The sequence below is a fragment of the Plectropomus leopardus genome, chromosome 15 (assembly GCF_008729295.1).
Source record: "Plectropomus leopardus isolate mb chromosome 15, YSFRI_Pleo_2.0, whole genome shotgun sequence".
Lineage (NCBI taxonomy): Eukaryota > Metazoa > Chordata > Actinopteri > Perciformes > Serranidae > Plectropomus > Plectropomus leopardus.
This window is the reverse complement of record NC_056477.1, coordinates 27,650,408-27,674,117: the sequence shown is the minus strand read 5'-3', so window position 1 is coordinate 27,674,117 and position 23,710 is coordinate 27,650,408. Positions and strand designations below refer to the sequence as shown.

The following is a 23,710-nucleotide window of genomic DNA, read 5'->3' as shown; positions in this document are numbered from 1 at the left end:
TGTGTGTGTTTGTACCTGTGTGTGAGGCCATGAAATGCCACACTGGCGACGCAGGGGAAGAGAAGGGGTGGAATAGGGGATGTCACTTATTTCAGAGGAAGACTCGCCTCACAATGCCAACACAAACACACACACACATACACACCTACACCCCGCTGTGCATGTATAGGGCACCTCCGGACCCCTGGGACACTGGAACAGAGTGGGAGACCACCCCCTCCGTCCACAGCTCAGTCTAATGCCCAATTAACCTTTACTAGCTCCTGCCTGGATCACACACACACACACACACACACACACACGCACACAGAGATCACATTCACACACATAAATACACAGTAACACACACAGCTCCCCATATACAGTACACATCAACACACATCCAGAGCATACCGTACACTTGCTTATACACACATAAAGACACACACATATGTGCCATGGCTCATCACCTCCACCTGAGTTTGAACACCTGGGGCCCTGCTATAGCCTGATTAGACACAGCTGCACGTGCAATAAATGTATTAAGTGAGGATTTGGGTTCCATGATGGACATGAACTTGTGCTGCCTTGGAACATTTTTATTTTATTTTATTTTATTTTGTTTTGTTTTATTTTATACATTATTAGCTATAAGTTGTTATAATATTTGTATTTTTATAACTAATATAAGCTTACGACAAATAGGAAATGTGGCTTGCAGGAGATAGGGAATAATTAAATTTGTGCTGCTTGCAAAAAAAAAAGGGGGGGGCATGTAATTGAAAATTAAAATGCTTTAGTTAAAATGCTTAGATTGAAGACCATATTTTTTACATAAGCTACATTTTCGATTTTTCTCATGCTTTTATCATGACAACAATATTACACATAATCTAATTTTATAATATATTTATAATCAAAAATAAATACAATTATATATAACATTATTTGTATTTGTTTTTTGTTTTTTTTAATTTTGGCATGATGTGGCTTGTAGGAAATAGGAAATAATCAAATCTGTACTGCTGGAAAAAAAAAAAAAGGAAAACCACGGCGTTCAAATTAAAATGCTTTAGCAAAACATAAATTGAAGACTAAACTAAATTTGAAATTTATGCTTATTTCATTAACTGCTCGGTGGAAAAAAAAATGAAATTTATAAAGCCTTATATTTTTTCGACATTCCATTAGAAATATGTAAAAGTATGCTATATAGTATTTTCTCAAGAAACAATGTACAGACTCTCTCATACAAAACTAATCCCTCTCAACCGTCACTTACGACCCAGTAGAAATGTGTGGGAGTGTATTTAAACACTGCCCACTGCCTGTATTTTCTCATTTTCGTCTTATTTTGCTGTGTTCGGAGGTTCCTGGGCACAATGCGCAGGTGAGGTCGGGACTTGATATAAAGGTAGCAACCAGGTGACCACAAGCATGCAAGAGAAATCTAAAACAGTTGCAGACACAGCAAAAAAAAAAAAGAAAGAAATCATAGGAAGGCAAAACGCCAAACAGAAAAAAAGCTTGTTCCAAAGAGAGTGTGCCTGGGCTTGGCTTTTACTTTTACTTTTGCCGGCGAGCACTGAAGGATAGGATGGGGCTGAAGAGTCATGCAGAGTATTGGGCTGTTTTCAGTTGGACAGGTAGTGTGTAGCTGTGATAGTTTGCTGAAGCATCTGCTTTCCCATTAAAGCAAATGTAACGTTCTTACAATAGTACAGTAGGCAGTAGTGTACATGCAAGCAGTCTGGGGAGGATTTGCCAAGTTTTAATGTTACATTTATTAACAATAATCAACAATCTCTGCAGAGCATATCTTCCTCTAACAGGCAGCGTTATACATTACGTTTTGGACTCGATTGATAAGCTTTTACTGCCTTTTGCAGGTTTGGGGCTCCATATATTTTCTCCCTATTGGAGAGAGTCGCTGCAAATCAATACAAAGTTAGTGTGAGTGATCATGTTGCTCCCTGATGGAAGCGGTCTCTTCCATGATGACAATGTCCACATCCACAGGGCATGACGGCTCACTGAGTGGTTTGATGAGTATGAGAATAATGTGAATCATGTGCTATGGCCTTCACAGTTATTACATCTCCAGCACAATACAGATGAGAGATTTTCTGAGTATAGTGGAAATTTTTAGTATTATTAATATGGCCATCACTTATCCCGATGTGAAAATGATATCATAATTTGTGGTTTTCGGCTGTGAGAAAATATTGCCTAGTTGCATTAACACACAGAGGTCTCTCTTACCGTGTTGGACCGCAGGGACACTCGCCCCCCACAGCGGGCGCAGAACTTGGTCTGGCAGTACGAGCACAGGTTCCCACAGCCGTCTGCGAACTTGGTCTTGTGGCAGATGCCGCAGGTCGGCGCATCGTCCCGGTGAACGGCCGAACCCGCTGCCACCGAGGCCTGCCGGATCACCGTCTCCCTGTAGCTGGACAACTGCTGCTGGATACCTCTGGAAATATAAAGCAGGAAAGGGAAACATGAGTGCTCTGGCAACTTTAAAACAACATCAATTCACTGAACATTGAACACATAATACAGACAGAATTATTTCCAATCCAAGGCGATGTAGGCGTGTTTTGCAAGCAATGACAGAAAGGCAAGACCCCTATACATGGGAGCGGCGACGCAGGAGTTATTTCTGGGAAGTGATAGTTCTCGATTTCACAGAGGAACTGTGGATTCAAAACTTCTAGATGTTGCAATAACAGCTCTTGTAGCTCCTGCTGCATCATGAGGGAGCCAGTTCCTACTGACAAACACATAGCCATAGCATCATGTGACCTAGAAAAGTTTTGAAAAAGTGTTTCCATTGCAGTTTTGTGAAATATGGCTTTTTTGAATATCCTGAAATACCACCTCATGCGAACATACATTTTTACGTTTTTTTTTCTCTAAAACAATGTGTTTCCATTAGGCGCATCTTATATTCACAATTTCAATTTGCACAGTTTGAGGGTTAATGGAAACCCACCTCATGTCATCCAGCCCAGTCCCCAAAGTAAGTTAGTGTGGTGTAGTGTTAGAGTAGTGTGACTAAAAATAGAAAGATCTAAAGAAATAAACATCCAGAATGGTAAAAAATTAAAAATCACAGCTTGGTGGTGCTCTTTTAATCCAATTAAACTCAGCTTTCTGTAGTAATTCCATAATGATTGACTACAAATGACATAAGTAAAAGGGTGATCAGATGCAATAAAAACCAGAAAATAATGGTAAAGAGTTTTGATTGGATAAATAATAAATAAATAAAGGGGAGGAGAAGCGAAGTGAAACCAGAGAGCGAAGGAGACAATCGTTGCATTAAGTCCAGTCGATAACGCCGCTCTCTGGACTGTTTGTGTGTTTTGGTGCAATCAACTTTTTTTGTGTCTGCTATTGTTTCAGGCTGCTTTGCAGACACGAGGACTCTCAGAATCGATACGGGAGAGGGAGGGGAAGAGTATTGGTTTTATCTAAGGCGTTACAGTATGTTGATTAATTGGATTTCACACCGTGGAGATTGAGGAGGGAGCAAATAGAGGGGAAACAGACCAAAGAGGAGGAGAAGTGATGGGCTGAGAATCACAGGAGAGGAGGCACTGTGTATACACTTTGATTTCATGTAGTCAGTCCAGTTATCCCAACTTCCCTTTGAGCAGGAGGAGCACTAGCAGGTGAGAAAACCAAAAAGAAATGCATAAAATACATTTTTTTAAAAAGGAGGAAAAGAAGGAGAGGAGATGAAGTGTACAAGTTAGGGGGAAAGGGAGAAGAAATGAGACAAAAGGGGATGAGAAGAGGGCATAAGAGTGGAGAGGGAAGCAGTAGAAGGGGGTAAATAAAAACAAGGAGGTGAAAATGAACAAGTAAGGGAGAAGAGAAGAGGAGGAGAATAAATAAGATAGGAGAGGGCAGGAAAGAGGAGGTAAAGGAAGTGCAGAGGGAAGAAAAGGAGAGAAAAAGTAGAAAGAGGACAAAAGGAGAAGAAATTATAAAAGAGCAGAAGGGTGGAGAGTGGAGGTGAAGGGGAAGAGTAGAAGGATAGAAAGATGAGGGGAAAGGAGAGTAAAGGAGAAAAGAAGAGGAGAAACAATAGGGGTGAGTATAGAGGAGGAGAAAGGAAAAGGAGGCGAGAGGAGAGCAGAGGAGAGAGAAAGAGAGGACAGGAAAAAAATAGAAGAGAAGAAAGAAGGCAGACAAAGGAGAGAGAGGAGGGGAATAGTAAAACGTAGGGGTAGGTATAAACAAGAGACTGCAAATGCTTAACTGAAGCATGATTAAATTCTGCATTATGTTATGAAATTAATCTGCTCCTTTAACCCTTTGAAACCTGAGAAAATTGGGTTGAATTCCTTCAAAACATGGGAAGAAGACAATGAGCAAATTGAGAAGAAATTACTCAAAAAACAGCAAATTAGTGTATAAAAAAAGCACAAGGATATTACCTGAAATTTAACAAAAATAAATAAGAAAATAAAATCAAAAAGTGAAGTAAAACAAAAACAACAACAAGGAAATAAAATCTTTTTACATAAGTTTCTAAATCTACACATTTCTTACAACTTGTGGGAGATTTCTTGCCAAGTTGCTCATTGCCTTTTTTTCCCCATGTTTTCAAAAGAAATCAAACCAATTCTCTCAAGGTTCAAAGGTCTAATTCCTACTTAAAGGTGTCTGAATGCTCCACAAGACAAATGATCCAGGTTTCAAAGGGTTAACTTGTTTTCCTCTTCCCCCACATGTACAACATCTCAGCAGGAAAAAAATGTAAGGATGACAAAAGTGATGGGATTTTTCATGTGAGTTTCACTTTTAACACAATATAGCTCCCAATATTCATTTGGCAATTCATCATGAGTATGAAAGCATAAGCAATCATAAGCACAGAGAAATATTGGTGATGTCCATACGTCAAATACTGACATTAAAGAAACCACTTAACATTTAATTGTTAAGAATAATAGACGTGTTTCACAATGTTAGGATGAGTTAGCTGAGCTGTGCTGGACTCCAAGTTTCAAAATGAGCTCTGACATCCTCACATTCAGTCCCCGCTCAGCCATTCAATCTGCTCAGAACTGTACAGAGCATTTAACCTGATGTGACATCTAAAGCATCTCAGATCAGCGGGTGTAGCTCAGTACTTACAGAGCGGGAGTCAGCGTTGCAGCTTCCTCCCCCATCAGCCCAGACAGTAAAAACTACAAATCCCAGCAGCAGCACAGGCCAGAGAAAAGGAAGTCCAACTTGCAGTTGTTTGACAGACAAATCAACATCGCTCCTTTGTGTGTAACAGGACAAACTGTTCCTCTAAATACACCCCGAAGAAAACCCCTCAGAGACTCCCAGGACCCAGCGGGTGAAACACTACCCACTGCCCGCACACACTCACTCTCTCACATACACACACACACACACACACACACACCGCTCACCACCTCATCTCTCCTCTTGTAATCTCTCCACTAAAACAACATCCACACATGTGCACACAAACTAACACACACTCATGCAAACCTGATAAGTGCACACACATATACACACACACACACACACACACACAAACAGACACATACACGCACGCGCACACTTCCTGGGAGCAATAGCCAAAGGTCACAGTGAGGTCACCTGCTGCTGCAGCACCACAGGATTTACTTCCTGTTCCGCGGCTCTAACTGTGTCTGTCCCAGCCCTCGGCTCTGCTGACAACCCGGTTCAGAATGGGCTGGTAAACTTATCCAGTGGAATTGATTATATGTTTATTGATCATTTCTACATAGGTAGTTTATAGGAAGCCTTAAACCCTTAAGCACCTGGATCGACATCAGTTTTCTTGTGGTGCATTCAGACGCCTTTCACTAGCATTTAAACCTTTGAAACTTGAGCAAATTGGTTTGATTTATTTGAAAAAAATGGGAAAGAAATGTCCCATAATTTTTTATTTAATTTTGTAAACTATAATTAAAAGATTACTTATAAATCTGCCTTGTAGCTTGTAAACTGCAAGGAATAAGGGGAAAAAAGGCTGAAAATCTATTTCTAAAAAGGGTGAGAGGAAGAGATATAATAATTAGAAGATAGTAAAAGGAAAAATCCTAAAAATGTCCAGAAAACTAAATAATAAAAAATATTTAACTACTTTATCTTTACATTGATTAATTATTTTGTGTTTGATCTGTTTGTTTTTTCTTTTCTTTTCTTTTTCCTCTCGTGCTTTTAAAAGAAATCAAGCAAATTTGCTCAAGAATTTAAGGGTTAAATTGAACTAAACCTGGTAATTCTTGATTAGATTAAATATTTTTTGATTATGATCATTGGTATTTGTTATTTCACAGGCATTTTTTATTGATGACACGTGGCCTTAATCCAAAATAGCTTCTATTGGTATTAGGTTTAATAAATCTATGGTTGGCAAACTCAATATTTAATGCATAGAGGAGCTCGCTGTGTTCCCTCATCCTCGCTCCATCTCATTTCCCTCTGTCCTTGTTGTCATTGTCTGATTGGGTTCACCGAGTTTGTACGATATTATTTCCAAAACTCTGTGCTCATAAGTTCTCACTCAGTTACATTGACTTTTCTGCTGTTTTTTTTTTTTTTTTTGTCTTCTATTTTTCTAATTCTGTTACCTAAAGTCACAATTCCAACATTTTTGAGGTCTATCATATCTATTTGTAAATCCTTGTAAAAATAGAAAAACACTGATGTTTACTATGAACAAGCTCCTTAAGAAGAAGGAAACATACACTCTTTGTCAACTTCATTAGGTACACCTGTTCAACTGCTAGTTAATGCATATCTCTCTCTCTCTCTATATATATATATATATATATGGTCAAGACAATCTGCAGAATTTAAACTGAGCATCAGAATGGGGAAGAATGGTTGTCAGTGCCATATGGGCTGGTCAGAGAATTTCATCAACTTCTGATCAACTGGGATTTTCGCACACAGTCATCTCTAGGGTTCACAGAGAATGGTCCAAAATAACCATTCGTATAACTGGGGTTTGCAGACAAGCATCTCTGAATGCACAACACACTGAAACTTGAAGACCACAGCGGGTGCCCCAGCTGTCAGCTAAGAACAGGAAACTGAGGCTACAGCTCACACACGCTCACCAAAACTGGATAGCAAAAGGTTGGAAAAACGTTGCCTGGTCTGATGAGTCTCAATTTCTTAAGACGTTCAGATGGTAGGGCCAAAATAAGGCGTTAACAACATGAAAACGTGGATCACATTAAAAGGCAACTGAGGCTGTAACTTGTGCTGCCTTCATCTGCTCCTCGTAAATATCACGTTTTTGAGTTACGAGCACATGAACGGTCCTCCGAAGTCATTGTGAAATTTCGATGAGGGGGTTGTGGTGGGAAGAGCATCTCCTACTGGTCATCATTCAATCTCTCCGTTCTCCCACACAGTGCATTACAGTTAGCGCTAGCCTGGCCACCTTGATACTAATATTAGGTGTTATTAGTGGTGGTTTAAGTGTGTGTGTGTGTGTGTGTGTGTGTGTGTGTGTGTCCTACTGGACATCATTCTGGTCTACCGCAGTGCAACACAGTCAATATAGTTAGCTAACCACAACAATAATATTAGTTACCAAATATTAACTACTACACTAATGTTGGTTATCAAATGTCAAAGCTTTATGTATGCTAACTTTATGTAACATTAGCGTTAATGCATAGTTGTGCTAGGCTATATCTCCTCATTCATGTGTGTTTGCTAGCAGCTAGCAAGCAAAGGAGGTCCCATTCTGTCAAACACTGGGCAAAAGCATGTCTTGAAAACATGCTTGCCTAATACACAAGAAAAGGATAATATATCTGGTTTAATATGAGCCATGGTACTTCAATCAGACAGTGTTTTTATACTTTTCACATTGTTACTGATGAGGATGGCTATTTGCCCACCATCAACCACTAGAGTCCACTCGCTGCCGCTTGCACAAATGAGCCCACACACAAAAAAACTAACTCCCACTTTAACGATTAAGTATATATATGTATGTATATATTATTCTGACATCATTATTCTATGACGTTTACCCTCGGGAGGGTTTGCCTTTGCCATGTGCTCAGGGAGAAGGGTCAGGAAGTCAACAACATCATGCGACATCGAATCAAATTGAAATCGTATCGTGGTAGACTTTGTGATATCGAAATATCATATCATTGTCCAAAGTATCGATGTGATATCATATTGTGATGAAACCAGTGATTTACACCCTCTAGTGCAGGCATGTCAAACCGGTCCACAGGGGGGCCGGTGTGGCTGCAGGTTTTGTTTCCAACCAAGTAGCAGCACACCAGACTTGACTCATTTAATCAACTGATCTCCGTCTTCAGACAGTTGATTGGTCAAACTGTGTGCTCTTGGTTGGTTGGCACAAAAACCTGCAGCCACACCGGCCCCCCTGTGGACCAGTTTGACATGCCTGCTCTAGTGTATACATACATATATATATAGACTGGAAACAGCTATCAACTTAGCATTATGATACAGCAACCCATCTTCTTTGTAGCTTCATGTTGTTCCTACTTTACAACCTCAACTCGGAAACGCTGACCCTCCAACATCACATGAACGCATCATATCTTTCAACATACTAAACTCAGGAGCCTGGTGTTTTTGTTCTTCTCAGTGACAAACCACCGACAATCTAACACAGATGTGGTGCGATACCCTTGTGTTTGTGTTTGTGTGTGTGTGTTTGTGTGGTTTTTTGTGTGTGTTTTGCAATCAATGTGGCAAAGTAGGACAAACTGTAGAAGCAAACAATGAGAACAGGAGCAGGAAATGCATCAAGTATGTCTCCGCAAATCAGTCAACCACAACAAGCCATCAAATCTCTCTTGCAGGTGAGGAAAAAAAAATCTTTATCACATCAAATAATAGTGTCGGGAAATGTATGGAGGGGGCTGGCAGATCATTATGAGAAGCAGACAGGGAGGAGGACAGCACGAAGGGAGGGGACGGAGAGAGATCAGAGAGAAATGTACAGTGTGACGGAGAAACTGAGAGCAGGCTCATTAAGAAAACACAGGGAAATATCCATATTCAAATGTAGTAAGACACAAGGTTAAAGCAAAGTGAGCCTAAAAGCTCCACTTTCCTATGCAAACACAAACATAACTCAAAACACACTCCACTTTTCCATCAAAACACTCAATCTCTTTACTCTTCAACATAAAAATAGACCTACATGTGTGTTTTTGTGTGTATGTGTGTGTATGTGTGTGTGTGGGTGCATATATTATAAACAAATGGCTCATGATTCACAGAAGGAAACAACATTAACATAAAGTGTCTCATAACTAAGCTGTGCAGCACTAACAAGCTCTGCTCTCTGACTCCACATACAGAGAGAATCCTCAGCTTTGTCCATGAGAATTGAAATTAAATTGGATTACATACACAAGAAACACACTGCAAAAAAAGGATCCCTCATTTAGCCTGGTAAAAACAAAAAAGAAAGTGGAATCATTTCCAGAGTTAATCAACCTGTTATTAGGATTTTATGGAATAATCAAACTTTTCAAAGGAAAAATATATATTTTTAAACAGTTTAATTATTTGTGTTTTTTGAAGTGCAAATCAAATCCAAGAGCACAACATATTCTCTCTCCCAACTCGTCACATATCACTTTTGATATTTACATATGTTGCGTGCATCATATAACTTCTTTTTTTTAGGCATATCAAGTGGCTCTACAAATTGTCAGTTTTACATTTTGTTAATTTCACTGTGGTGTCTGTCTTTTGAGGTACTTGACAACTTTCACAACAAGATCAATATCAATCATCTTTATGGCACTGACCTTCAAACCAATTGGTTCCTACTGGAGACATAAATCTTTAAAAATGGGTCACATGTGTACACTTTTATTTTCAAAAAAAGGCTCAGTAATTTCCTAAAACAGCCGGGCACTGTAGTTTTTAGCTGCTGAAATGGCAGGAAATCTGTTGGGGACTATTTTCCACTGCGGATTAATACACATTTGGTGTTCTAGTATTTCCGGCAAAAGCAGTAAGTGAAAATAAACTACAATGCAGGTGTGTTTTCAAGGCAATATGAAACAAGTAAACTAGTGTGGCTCATTGATGTTTTTTTTAATAGTTTTTGGACTCTGGAGTGGAGCTCTATGACACACAGACAATACTAATAAGGTTTGAGGGCAGTAGGAGCAAAGATAAAAAGGGGTAAGAAAGGATGAAGTTTAGTGTAGAGGGGGTGGAGAGGCAGGGAGGAGCTTTTGGATTAACTATATGGCACAGTGACAGATGCTACAAAGCACCGTAACTCAAAGCAGGACAGCACACGGACCTTTACCTGGCAAGGACAAACGGAGAGGACACAAACACACTCACCAAACCCTCTTTCCTACAGGGATATCCTCTTTGACCAATTACCCCCTCAATTTTTTTACTCTGAATTTTGTATGTGCTGTGCAGCTCAAACTACAGTCTACGTGTTCACTAATTTCATATTTAATCTTACATGACAATGTCACTATAAAGGAGAGGGTGGTATATAAATTCTTCTTTCTATTTCACTGATAATTACAGGTTGATGTAGGCTTTGAAAAGGCTTTATATGGGTCACTGACCTTTTTCCAGGTCTCCTCAACACAATGTGTGTGTGGGGGTGCTGTAGGGAACTAAAGTTAGCCCTTTAATCAATCTGCGAGCCTCCCACAACCCCCTCATCCATGTTCCCTTAGAGACTTGTATACAAACGCATTCTGAAAACACGCACACACACACACACACGTATATAGTTTGTTGAAGGATAAGGCTGGTGTTATCCTTACTTTTTTTAAAATGGTGACAATGTTTAACCAAGATTAAAATACTTTTGAAGGCCTCTGAACGCAGCAAGAAAAGTGATGCTGATCCCAGTTTCAAAGGGTAAATTCTAAGAGTAATGTTTGCTTTAAAAAAAAAAATACACCAGCCTTATCCTTCAAACAAATTTAACGAAGCAGCATCTGAATTAGCGGGGATGCTCGTCTCTACACGCTTTCAACTAACCAATACTCAGCAAATATTCAGTTTTAATTAAGATATTTTTAAAACTTGAACCAAAAATCAGCATTGTGTCTCGCCTCGCCTCTAACGACCTCATAGTCATTTCTGCAGGCAAAGCTTCCTTTCAATTTCAGCAAGTGCTGTCCAAAATGGTTTTTGGCCGCTCTCTCCCAGAGCCTGAATCCTCAATCAAAGCTTAAAGTTTCAGCTAAACAACTCCAAAAAGTTTACCACCCCCCTGCTTGACATACGGTAGATGTGTCCAAAAATAAGGCAGATAAAATAGCTGAGTCCTTCAGTCCTTGAGCGTCATTACTGTTTAAGCCAAACGTTGGCTCGGCTTTCCCCGGTCCTGGGCTTTCATAAAGCAGGGTGGCATCGGGTTGGGATTGGGAGCCAGCTTCGACTCTTTTCCTGTAGTGACTCAGGCCTCTGTGGCCGAGTATGAGTCACTCCTCCAGTTCCTGGATCGATATTCAAAAAGCAGGCAGACATGAATCAAATAACAATGAGTCAGTGTCAGAGAAAATCACCTCGCAGCCATTTAGAAATTAAGCACTCTGTCTCGTTCTCATTTGCTCTCCTACACTTATTTTTAAAGTAACTTTGGTCCCTTGTTACTCAGTCCTGTTGTGCAATTTTCAAGTAAAGACCTTCAAAAGTTTCATTCTCTCCAACTCTTTCTCAGACCTGTCTCTCTCTCTCAGCATCCTCTCTAACTCCTCACAACGTTCACTCCTGTCTTTAATCTAGTCCTTACACACACACACACACACACACACACACACACACACGCTTACTGTAGAGGAGTCATCTACAAGATTGATTGGAACTCATTCTGTGTCCAATAATAGACGAGTATTAAAAAGTTTCCTCCCTCTCATGCTATTTGTGAAATTGAATGGAAGGTAAAATGCATGCCAGAATTAGAAATGGGTTTCCGGTTTCAGTGTGTGCATGTGTGTGTGTGTGTGTGTGTGTGGGTGTGTGTGCGCGTGTGTGTGTGTGTGTGTGTGTGTGTGTGTGTGTGTGTGTGTGTGTGTGTTTGCATGTGTGTGCATGCAGAAAAGGAATTTGTTTGCATGCAAAGGAGATCCACCTACACTCACTTTAACCACTTATTATTTGCAGAGAGGAGTTTATCACCTTTACAGGCTGATAGAAATCTGGGGATTATGAAACTGGCCATATAGATTGTGTTAGGTTGCATCACACTGACATGGGACTCATATAAAATCAGAGGTGAGAAAAAATGTTATTAACATCACAATGCTGTAACACTCATTTTCATAAAAAATGCACACCATGCACAGAGTCAATCAGGACGCCTTTAGTCTTTTACCGGATGAAGTCAAAATGACTTTTTGGTATTTATAATAAGAAACAAGCAGATGGTCAATATTTCATAGAGACTTGTGCTTTGAAAAAATCATTTTTAAGACCCTGTGATTGTTTCTTAACAGACAAGCTGGTCAGGTTTCCCGGTGAATATACAGTGTTCTGTATATATGCTGAAAACTGTATTTTGTAATTGAAGAATAAAATTCCTCAAAAAAATGAATGTCTGCATATTATATATACAGTAAGTAAGTAGGCTATGAAACTGTTGATATACCTTTGAGATTTATTTCAAAATTAGATCATTGTGTTCAGCTTCTCAATGACAGGTTTAATTCTTCAAGACAATAGTCTTTTTATATAGTAGTCATGTGCTATAAGTACATTGAAATACGTTGTATAGTCCAAAATCACACACATTCATTCATGTTTGTTTGGATTAAAACATCGTCCACCACAATTTTTTTTTTTTTTTTTGGAGCTGGAGCATGAATTAAAAGTGCTATTGGAATAAATATACTGTTTAGTCAAATATGGCACCACACTGTAGGAAAGGAGCAGCAGAGCGCCAGGTGCATTAAACTTAACCGTTCATTCTGCTGGATTTGACTCACTAAACAAAGGACTTTCCCCAGGACACCAGTGTTCAAAGCCCTGTGAACTTTCAGTCATTTTAAGGTACATTGTCACCATGTTTCTTTTCCTAAACCTACACAGAGATATTCACTTGCTTAAAGAGACTCAACCATGTTTCCTCCTTTAGGCCTGGAACACACTGCATGCGTAAGCAGTGCATGACAGCAATCTCACCAAACAGCATTTTTCACGCCCACGTTTTTTGCACAGACAGTGTTGTTGCTGTGATGCTTCTGCAGGGCTGCCTGCAGTTATGAGTACTGTATTGCCACAATTAAAACCACATATGTCACTCATTTATGAATTCGTGCAGCTCCTGCATCGTCAGCAACACGTTCCTGCAAATATTTCACAATAAACTGCCTTGTATCAACAACTGATGGGAGTCTGTCGACAGAAACCTTGTCAGAGGGCTTTTATTTTGAAACAGAAGCAGGAATGTTTGAGTAAAACAGATATATATGTTTTTTCTCATCTCTGTGACAGAGAAAGACATTTAAACTGATGTAAAAGGTGATTATGCAGGAGATGTTATTATCAAAACTCCATTTTCACTGTATTTTTGCTGACAGCCACGTGCGGCACGCAGAAAAAAAATCAGTGAGCCACTCTTTCTCTATTAACCACTGCCGACAGGCAGCTGTGGAGCGCTGTCAACTTGTTTTACAGCACCAAAATAAAAACAACAAAAGGTTCTGCGTTGCTGACTCGCTGCGCCCGCAGACCATGTGTTCCAGGCATTAGAACCTAACCACAGTAACTGTACTTGCCAAAACCTAACCTCTGGAACTTCACATTAACTTTATAACTTAACCTTAAGGGCATAAAATCATTAGTGGGCTACTATTTCATAGGATATCAAAATGTTGTGTTTGCATTTTTGTAAAATATCTTGCATCTTGCATCTTGAGTATACAATGCAGGTTTTTCATGCAAGTGTTAAATTAAAGAATACTTGGAAAATTAAAAATCAAAAATGAAGTATTCTTCGTCAAATGTTTCTTTTGGTTAAATAGAGAGCTATATCTATTTATGAAAAATATGATGTGATTAGCCTTTTTCGCTGGGTACTTCTCCATTGGTGCATGTATGTGCTGCGCTGCGGCCTGGCTGCTCACCATATGGCAGCAGGGACATGGAGAATTTCTCGCCCTCTAGTTTTCTCTGTGTGTGCCAAGCTCTGTTGTTCCTCCTCCATCCCTTCCCCTCCCTCACTTCCGTCACAGAAATCACCATGCTGAGCTGCTCGGATGTACTCTCACCTCCCCCACTCCCTCCATCCCTCCGTCTCTCCTCCCATTCTTTTCTTATATCACGCTCTCTCTCCCTCCCTTCTGCTTTCTCATAGTATTCACAACTTCTCGGAGAAGTGAGACAAGTATTAATCATGTCTGCCATCAGCGATTGCTTTAATTTGTCTCCAGCAATGTAGTCTTTTTTAAAGCATTGGGATTGAAGGTTATAAAATAAACTAAAAGAAGAACAGATTAGAGTTTCCGGGAATCCCAGCAGAGAAGAAAAGTGATGATTCATGCCAAAACTGACAGTTGTGATTTAATGCAGTATGAGTGTGTGTGATGCTTCAAACTGTAGCTCACCAAACAAACTCTCTCCTGTAAGTTTCTCCTTCCTCCTCATTTTCTCCACCACTCTTCTCACCTCCGCCTGCCTCCTCTTTCTCTGGATACACTTCACTCCGTATTCTTCTTTCTTTGCGCTTCTCATTCCTTTTGTCTTTCCAACTCTCTCTTGTGCCTCCGATATTCCTCTGAAATGGTGCTCAATAAAAGTGACTCTAAAGATAATTCATCGTAATTCTCCGACCCCATATCATCACTGCTCTGTCTGACAACCCTTTAAAAGGCTTCTCCAACAGTTTGAGACCAAAGAAGCATTTTCATATCGAAATTAGCTCAGTTTGTAAGGTGTGGTTGGCTAAAAAAGCCAACTGTACTGTATAATGAAGAAACAATGTATGGCAGGTAAAAAGGGTAACTTCTTTGTCACAAATACTACAAATTAGGGCTGGAATTTGGCTTTAAAATAATATCACAATATTTTAGGCTATATTGCAATACACAATATATACCTATATATATATATATATATATATATATATAATGAACAGCACTTATAAATAAATATGCTACTGCAATAAAATAAAGTTACATGAATTACTGTTACAGTAAAGTTTAATAAAATACTGTTTATAATGTCTCTGACTTTTCACACCCAAACCACGTCCAAATGACAAAAGAAGCCCCTCTTTTGGGTATGAGCTCCTCCTCGTTTTGAACAGGCCGGTCGGCGTGTCTTGTGCTAAATCCCCTCTTTCCAGGTCCATAATGTTTGATTGATTTGGTGCCCTGCATTGTGTAGACGCCCCTCAGCCACACGCACGGAAGCAAAGCACTATCAGGCAACATAAGCGAGATAAACCATACAGCATAATATGAAACAACAGAATTTTCTATTGTCAGACGATATCTTTCACCATATTGCACAGCCCTATTACAAATGACCCAGGATTAACCAAAGTCAGTCTGAAATTATATTGTGTAGACCTGACAACTAAATTTAACTAAAACTCTGGACATTTTAGTCTTATTTTAGTCAGAGAAAACTTTCAGTCCTGTTTTAGTCAACATAAATATTCTTCAAAGATTAGTTGACAGAAATTACTTTTGTTTCTAGTTTCAGTCAAGACTAGCCACAAAATCTCAGGTATAGGACTGAGAATGCAGCTTTGCAAAGAGTATTTCAGGTCTGATGTTAATTTTAGCAATACATCCAGACACAGATGAATGGAGCATACTGTATAATAGACACCCACTGTTAAACAGTCAATAACAACAGAGATAAAATTCTGTCATCCTTTCAGACACACCACAAAACACCTGTCCAACCAATTGCGAGCAGCTCCTTTGAATGAAAGCGTATGGACTGGCTGTCACAGCTGTCAATCATGGCAGAAAATCCACTTTTTGTATCATTTAGTAACTCATTAAAACTGAACATATAAAAACAACCTCTTGAGCAAACATCAGGATGATGAGATCTACCTTCAGTGACAGAAACTAACTGTGAAAAAATGTATTTGTCGTGTACTTTGAGGTTTTAGTTTGGCCTATGTCCATTCACTAGCATGGAGGGGCAAGCTTTATGACCTATACTGTAGCCAGACACCAGGGGGCAATCCAGATTGACAATAGGGGGAAACTATCATGTCGTCCATCTTTATATACAGTCTATGGGTTGAACTTCTGGCGCTGCTTTATGAGATACTAATAGAGTATCTCATAAATGAGTCCTAAAACCCAGAAATTAATTAGTATTTCAGCGTCTCTGGTTCCCTGTTTGCTTTAATGCCTTAAATAAGGTCCGTAGTTAACACAAGGTTAAGAGATGTTCAGGTGTTGTGCTACGACATAAGGTACATCAAACCACTCACAAACTTTCTTAAAAAAGGCTGTTGCTAACAAGTAGCTAAAAGAGACAGCAGAACATCGTCACCCGAACACGGCTTTACAGCCTCGTAGCGGCAGCAGCACATGTAGTCCATGTTAGCCTAGCATTAGCTTTGTACTTATGGTGATTACATTTAGGCTTAAAAAATCCTAAAAGTTGTGTTCTTATGGGAAGATAATCTTGCCGAAACAAACATGAATATCATAAACTTAAATATCCATGTCTGTGGACAAACATTACATCATAATGGAGACTGTGTATAGACATTTCTGTGATTCATTTCGCAGTATTTGTAGTCCATCGCAGACCTACTCAATGTACACGTTACTTCTCCTAGAGTTGTATTTATGTTTGCCCTACAGTACGAGGCTCACCATCACCAGCTACCTCGAGCTCAGTGCCTCTAATCCCCTTATAATTGATCCCAATGCACTTCAGGTAAATGGTAATGAGCACACCATGTGCAACTGCATGCATGATACCTTATAAATCCCTATAAACACTGCTTAAAATATAATTAATGATGCCCGAAATATAATGAGCTTCATACGAATAAAGACTTTCCAGGATTTTTCAAGGACCTGTGGACACCCAGCATGTCAGTTGGGTTGTAGGAGGGCTGGGGTCGAAACATGTACTGTGTTACCAGTTGTTGTCAATGAGCCCACATCAACAGACCCCCCACCAGTCATTTCATCGATTATTGGCTCTGGGATCCCAACCCAGTGATCTGGGGCCCATCAAAGGGCGTTCACCAGCTATGTGGTGTTGGTCAAGCTCTGAATCCTATCGCTATTGTAAGCTGAGTGGATGTTCAGGAGTACAGTAGCTGCGGGATGCTAGCATTTACACCCGAATAGAAAAAAAGTGTGAGAAGAGTGCTTGAGATCACACACACACACTTGTAATTGGACAAATACCTAAAGAGGGCTATTTTTGGACTAAGATGAGATAAAGCACGGAGTGTAGAAGACTGGGGAAGAGAAAGAAACAAAGCTCCAAGAAATAAAAAAAATAAGAGATAGAACAAAAGCTAAAGAGATAAAACAGAAGAAGAGAAAGAGAGAGAATGTGAGATGGAAGTCGGGATGACAGAAAGAGAAAAAGAGAGAGAGGGAGAGAGAGAGAGAGAGAGAGAGAGAGAGAGAGAGAGGAGGGACAGATGGAGAGAGCACCAGAGCCAACAGCAGAGCTAAGTGGGTAGTGTGCTCCCCAGACAGCGCTCCATATGGCCTGGCAACGCCATACACAGCCAGGCAGCACAAATACACATATACACAGCATGTATACCCACATAGACACAGCATGTACACACACATACACACACACACACACACGCACCAAAATACAGCTCAACACAAAACAATCACACGTAGTGCATATTCACACATGGCCATGAACCCACGCATTAAGCTGGGTCCGAGGGGGATGCGAGGGGATGCCACCCTGCACTTTAAAATTTGTATGAAATTTGTATTATTTTATATTGTGTAAAAATTTTATTAAATTTGTCACGAATGCACTTTAAGGGCAGGAGGGTGGGGAGGTGGATGTGTCCCACAAAGAACCAACTTTCATGTGGGAGTTTGCATCCCGTGTGTGTGTGTCTATTTTTTTTTCACCCTACCATGTGCCTTTTTTGTCTAAAACGAACCATCCATGATTTTGGTGCCTAATCCTAATCATCGTGACAGTGTGCGCTGTTGTGTGAACATAGGGACCATGACGCGTCATCCCACCACGTGTATTTGTTGCCATCACGATAACGGGCTGCGTCATCCCACCATGACATCACCCTACTATGTGCATTTGTTGACATACCGTAGCGGCATCCCAAAAAAAACACAGGTTGACGCAGTAAGGATAACTACAACGTTATAAGTTGACATGGAAGGTTACTGACCAACTGTCACCATATGAAGACTTCGGAGTAAGAATGTGTTGTTTAAGTATTTCCCTTTAAGACAGGTTATAGGTGTATGTGACATAGTCTGGCAGCGTTTGTTATGGAAAGTAAAACTCTCCAAAGGTACCATAATAGGGATGTTTTCATCAACCCTCAGTGACCATAAAACATTTGGTTCATAACATCAAGTCATAACATTCCCACTGACTACTCAAAAGATCCAGTTAGAAGCAAAAGAAAAAAAAAAGAAACGCATCCTATACAAGAAGGAACTCTCTGATGCATCCAGAAATGTAAGTGAGAGTGTGTCACGTCCCTCCTCGGTCCCCGCTGGAGCAGAGACTCATGGGAAGACCAGGATAACAGCCAATCCCTGAAGGAAGTGAGGAAGTGACTCCTCGCCAATCCCAGGGGTCAGTGGGGTTACTACGGGGCTGCTGGGCCATCGCCATGGCACCCTGCTATCAGGGGACACCTGGCCAATCACATTCAGTGATGTGAGTTGTAAACACCTTCTCACTGCAGTACGTTCATGTCGCCTGCACAGACGCAGACATGGGTGGCTGGAGCGAAGACCAGGACAACCTGCGCATGTAGAGAGTAACAGCACTTTGACGAAATGCGATCACGTCTGACCAGTCTGTTGTCAAGGTGCAAAAGGCAGACTCATAAAAAAATTAAATAACCCATTTCATCTCACAAGTTATATTTTCTGATGACAATATATAAATAACATCTATTATTATGGAAGCAACTAAAAATTATTTGTATTGTTGATTCATCATTGATTATTTTCACAATTAAAGGACTAGTTGTTTGGTCTTTAAAATGTCATGAAATATTGAAAAGTATCAGTCACTGTTTCAGAAATCCCAACATGATGTCCTACAATATCTTGCCTTGTCCACCGCCCAAAGATATTCAGTTTAATTTCATATAGTATAGTAAAGAAACCAGAGAAAAATTCACATTTATTTTTCATTTATTTCTTTTCCTGAAAAAAAAGACTCGAACCAATTTATCAATTATCACATCATTTGAAGATTAATTTAGCAGCTGATATCCAGTGCCTTCAATAAAATACAGAGAGCTATGACACTCTCATAGACACCTGTTGTAATTGTGGGATTCGGAAGTCACTTAGGTCATGGAGCCCCCAATAGTTCCAAAGCAAGCCCCCAGGAAGTGCGCCACCCTCTGAAGCAAAATTTACATAGTGGCCGAAAGTGTAACTACAGCGTCATGTGATGCACACTGGCCCAGAAAGACTTTTCCCCATTTGTTAACATTTGGAAAGAGACCTCCTTAAATCACTGGATATTTTGTGTTGACTTTTCAGAATACATTTTTTTATAGCCATTATTAAAAACATTAAGTTCTAAAGACGTAAAATGCGCTATTTTCCAAATCAAGATTTGGAATTCGGTCTTTCTCCAGACATAAAATGAACACGCATCGGACCTGCGGGACTCTACCACGAGAGCGCAGCACAGGCTGACACAGCACAGGCTTCGTACCGGCCGTAGTAATGGATATTTTTGCTGTAATTCATCATTTTTTAATCACAATTCATCATTTTTACCATCTTACAACACATCCATGCGCTGTTGGCTGTAAAGCTGTAATATGGACGTCATACCGTGTCTGTATCAGAGACCATATATACAGTCTACGGTCTGTATTAAAACTACCGGTTATCAGTGAGCAGCATGGAGCTTGAAGTTTAGCTGTGTAATAAAACAGGGGCAATATTACAAGGCACCACCTTTTATTACCTTTTTATGGGCACAACACATTCCAGTTCTGTTAATTTGATTTCTCCGGTCGAGATTATGATATGATTCCCTGATGAGTTGTATATGTGTGTGCTGCGTGTGTGTGTGTGTATGTAAAGAGAGATAGATATACTATTATCTGATAATCACGTAAATATTAAAACAGACAGCGCAGCTGTCGATTTACCTATATCGCTCAGGGGTAAGTTAATTAAATCACTCAATTTTTGGACATTTTAAAGCATTAGTAGACCTAACATGATTCTTTTATGTAGCCCGGTTAAGTAAGCTCACGGTGCAATGTTTACAGTACAATGATAACGGTACAGTGCTAACGTAACTTGGCTAGTTAGATTTCAGTTGACCTTACATTGCATTTACTTTGAATTAAAGCCCTTATTGTTGTTTGTTTGCTTACAGAGTTTATGCCTTCTTATTTGAATTATGTTAGAGTTAGCAACATTTACTTGCAACTGTATTGGTAGTAGTTATTGTATGTTATTTACATTACAAGACTGGTAGCTTGCTTTAATAGATTACATGGGTAATGTTAGCTTTTGTCCAGCACACCTTTCACCTTTGTGAATTCAGTCATAATACACACCATTTATTAGGCAGTGCATTACTGACTGGGGATAAGGTCTGCAGCATAAATGTGGATGGTCACAGTAAAAAGAAGGTAAATTGAAGGTAGCGAATTACTTTGCATATTTTTCTGCTCTTCAGCAGAAAATATTGCAGGCCTTTCCTGGCCTGCTTTCTGCCATCTCTCGCTCTCTCAGTAGGAGGTTGAATTTTCTTTGAGGACCGGCCATTCAAGAAAATGTGTCCACCCTCTCCCCTGGAATATTATAATAAAACAATTTGTTGAATGCAACTGTTGTCTTGTATGTTTTAAACTATTGATCAAATTTCTTTCTTGGCTTAAATTGAGAAGTTACTGGCATTCATTGATACTCACATATTACGCATGTTTAAGTGAATACATTAACTTAAGATAACATTAGGATGTGAGCTGTGGGAGAGGAATTATTCAGTATTCAGTATTTACTCAAGTACATGTACTAATACACCATGAAAATACCTCACAACCAGTAAAATTTGTGCACCATAAACCTGACTTGCAATATCAGCATCAATGGCTGAGTAAGTGTGAGTGTACACACACTTGAAATTGGATTTTATTTTTTCAGTGTACATGCACAGAAAAAGAAATAATACTAAAAAGGGACTGTTTAACTAAAAAAAAAAAGGTAAGTGAACAATTGACACAATAAAAGTGCAAACAGTAATACAGCAGTGCAAAGGTTGCTGGAATAAATATGAAATGAAAAGAATCATGAACATAAGGTTGCTATGACAGTAGGCCTATATACACTTCATACAGTGATGGTTCATTAGTGATCATAATATTATGATAGTGCGCACTTATGCACAAAACATAGCCTACTTAAAATCATTCATAAAAGTACTGATAGTACAGTAAAATATTTCCTATCAATGTTTTATATGCCTTGCCTTGCCTTGCCTTGCCTTGCCTATATTTGATGTTTTTGAATAAATATTCCTGTTGCATTAATCTGTATGTTGCTGTAGGTGTTTATGGTTGTGCTCATTTTATCTCCTTTATATAATTGTTTAATCTACAGCAATGCATCATATACTATAAAATCATAATGCATTTGTAGCATGGCTGTCCCATGAGAACCATGCAGCTTTTAAGTATAGTATTAAGTTACTTTACACCGCTGGTTGTGAGTAATTACGAACATAGAAGCATGAAAGAATTTTAAATGCATACGTACTTTAACTGTATTTTACGTTATGAGAACAAATCTCATTCCCTCCAATTTATACACAGAAAAACAGATTAATGTTGTCTCTCCACCACTCCCCATAAAAATGATATTATGTATATTGACTGTGAGTATAGTGAACGTAGTAACCAGTGCAGATTATGCATTGATATTGGCCGAAAATTGCTGAAAATATAGACTCTACTGTCTGTCCCGCTTTAAACTCCTCACAGCACAGACACAACTGGAACTATCTGCAGCTACATGAACCACGTGATTGAGTGTACGAGACCAAAGAGTGTCATAACTCTCTCTTTAGAGGGCACTGTTGATAACTAATCAAGTAATTAATCAGTTGTTGCAGCTCAAATTGACACCGCCACATTTACATCATGCTCTCACAACAGCAGATTTTCCAAAAAAGCAATTAGTAAAGGTTTTAGGTGTTTAAAGGTGTGTTTTTTTCCAAATAAAACTGACAATATATTGAGATAAAGGCTGGGGTAGGCAGAAGTCCAAAAAGGGCAAAAAATAAGGCAGAATTTAAAAAAAAAAACCCTCCACCTGCAGCTCCCCTTTTTGAGTTGCCAGCACCTCAAACTCGGCTAGTACAAACCTCCAGCAGCAGTGCTGGGTCTAAGCTGTGTAAAGGCAGCAACTGAAAGTTTGCTGCTCCAGCAGAGAATCATGGCTTTTTGGAGCTCGGGTTTGGTTGGATTTATGATCGCTGAATGGGATTCATTTATAATCTAAAGACAGCTACATTAACGTGAACTTGAAGTTGCAGTAGTTAGTCTTTAGGTCCATTTAGCAGAAGGCTAAACTATTGGTAACTTTTTCTCTCCATCTTTGAAGCCCATCTTCCTTTTTTGAGCTGCTTTGAAGTGCAGGCAGTTGTTGCAAAGGCTGGAATAGCAACTTTCTCCGCAGGATTCTCCACTATTGAATACGTCTTTTACAGATCTGCATTTGTACAACAGCCAATAGGAACTAGGGAACGACAGATTATCAGCCTGGCCAATTATCGGGGCTAATAGTTGGCATTTTGCCGATTATCTGTATCAGCATTATATTTTAATGATGGATTTTAATTATGAATATTTTAATGATGAATGATAAATTAACTAACAAAAAAGTGTGCATATTACACTTAACCAACACCAGGGAAGACTGTCTGCAATACATGCAATGAAAGTGCCAGCATGGGAGGACATTTTATTTTGTAGAACCTCAGGGAGTTATTTTTATTTGTTCAATTTTTATTTATATTTTTACTGAACTTTACTTTAAAAAATTGCAGGGAACTTGCTGTCTATGTTGTTTCTGTCTAAGTTTTGTGTTGGAGTTTGTTATATTCTAAATTTCGACAGACATATTTTAATTTTTATTGTAAATGCATATCACTTCCAAATATTGGTTATCAGTCGGTATTGGCCCTTCCAAACCAATATCAGTCGGGCCCTTATAGGAACACTGTTACTGAAATGACTTGTGTTTGGTCAAAGTCCCCCATAATGAGCTAAACTTTCAAAAGCCTGAAAACAGAGCCAAGAGGAGGTGCAGAATTCTAGTGTTCTTTCAGACTATTTTAATTACAATATGTTCAAAGATTATTATGGGATTTTCAACGACACCACAATAAAACTTCTACTCCACCTTTAAATGAGTTCAACTCCATGCAACACTAGTATGCAAACTACTGCATAATTAAAACAAGAATCTTCAACGAAGGACCTTCAAGAAAACATACAAGCATTGAATGACTAATAAACATG

General features: G+C 39.3%; 1 protein-coding gene across 3 annotated transcripts in view; it reads right to left on the bottom strand.

The window, feature by feature from the left end:
• Positions 1-23,710, bottom strand: part of LOC121954216 (regulating synaptic membrane exocytosis protein 1-like) — a 105,851-nt gene that overhangs the window by 71,310 nt on the left and 10,831 nt on the right. For all 3 annotated transcript variants that reach the window (XM_042501559.1, XM_042501560.1, XM_042501561.1), the window contains exon 3: positions 2,242-2,452. In XM_042501559.1, coding sequence (XP_042357493.1) covers positions 2,242-2,452 — 211 coding nt within the window. The remainder of the gene's footprint in view (positions 1-2,241; positions 2,453-23,710) is intronic.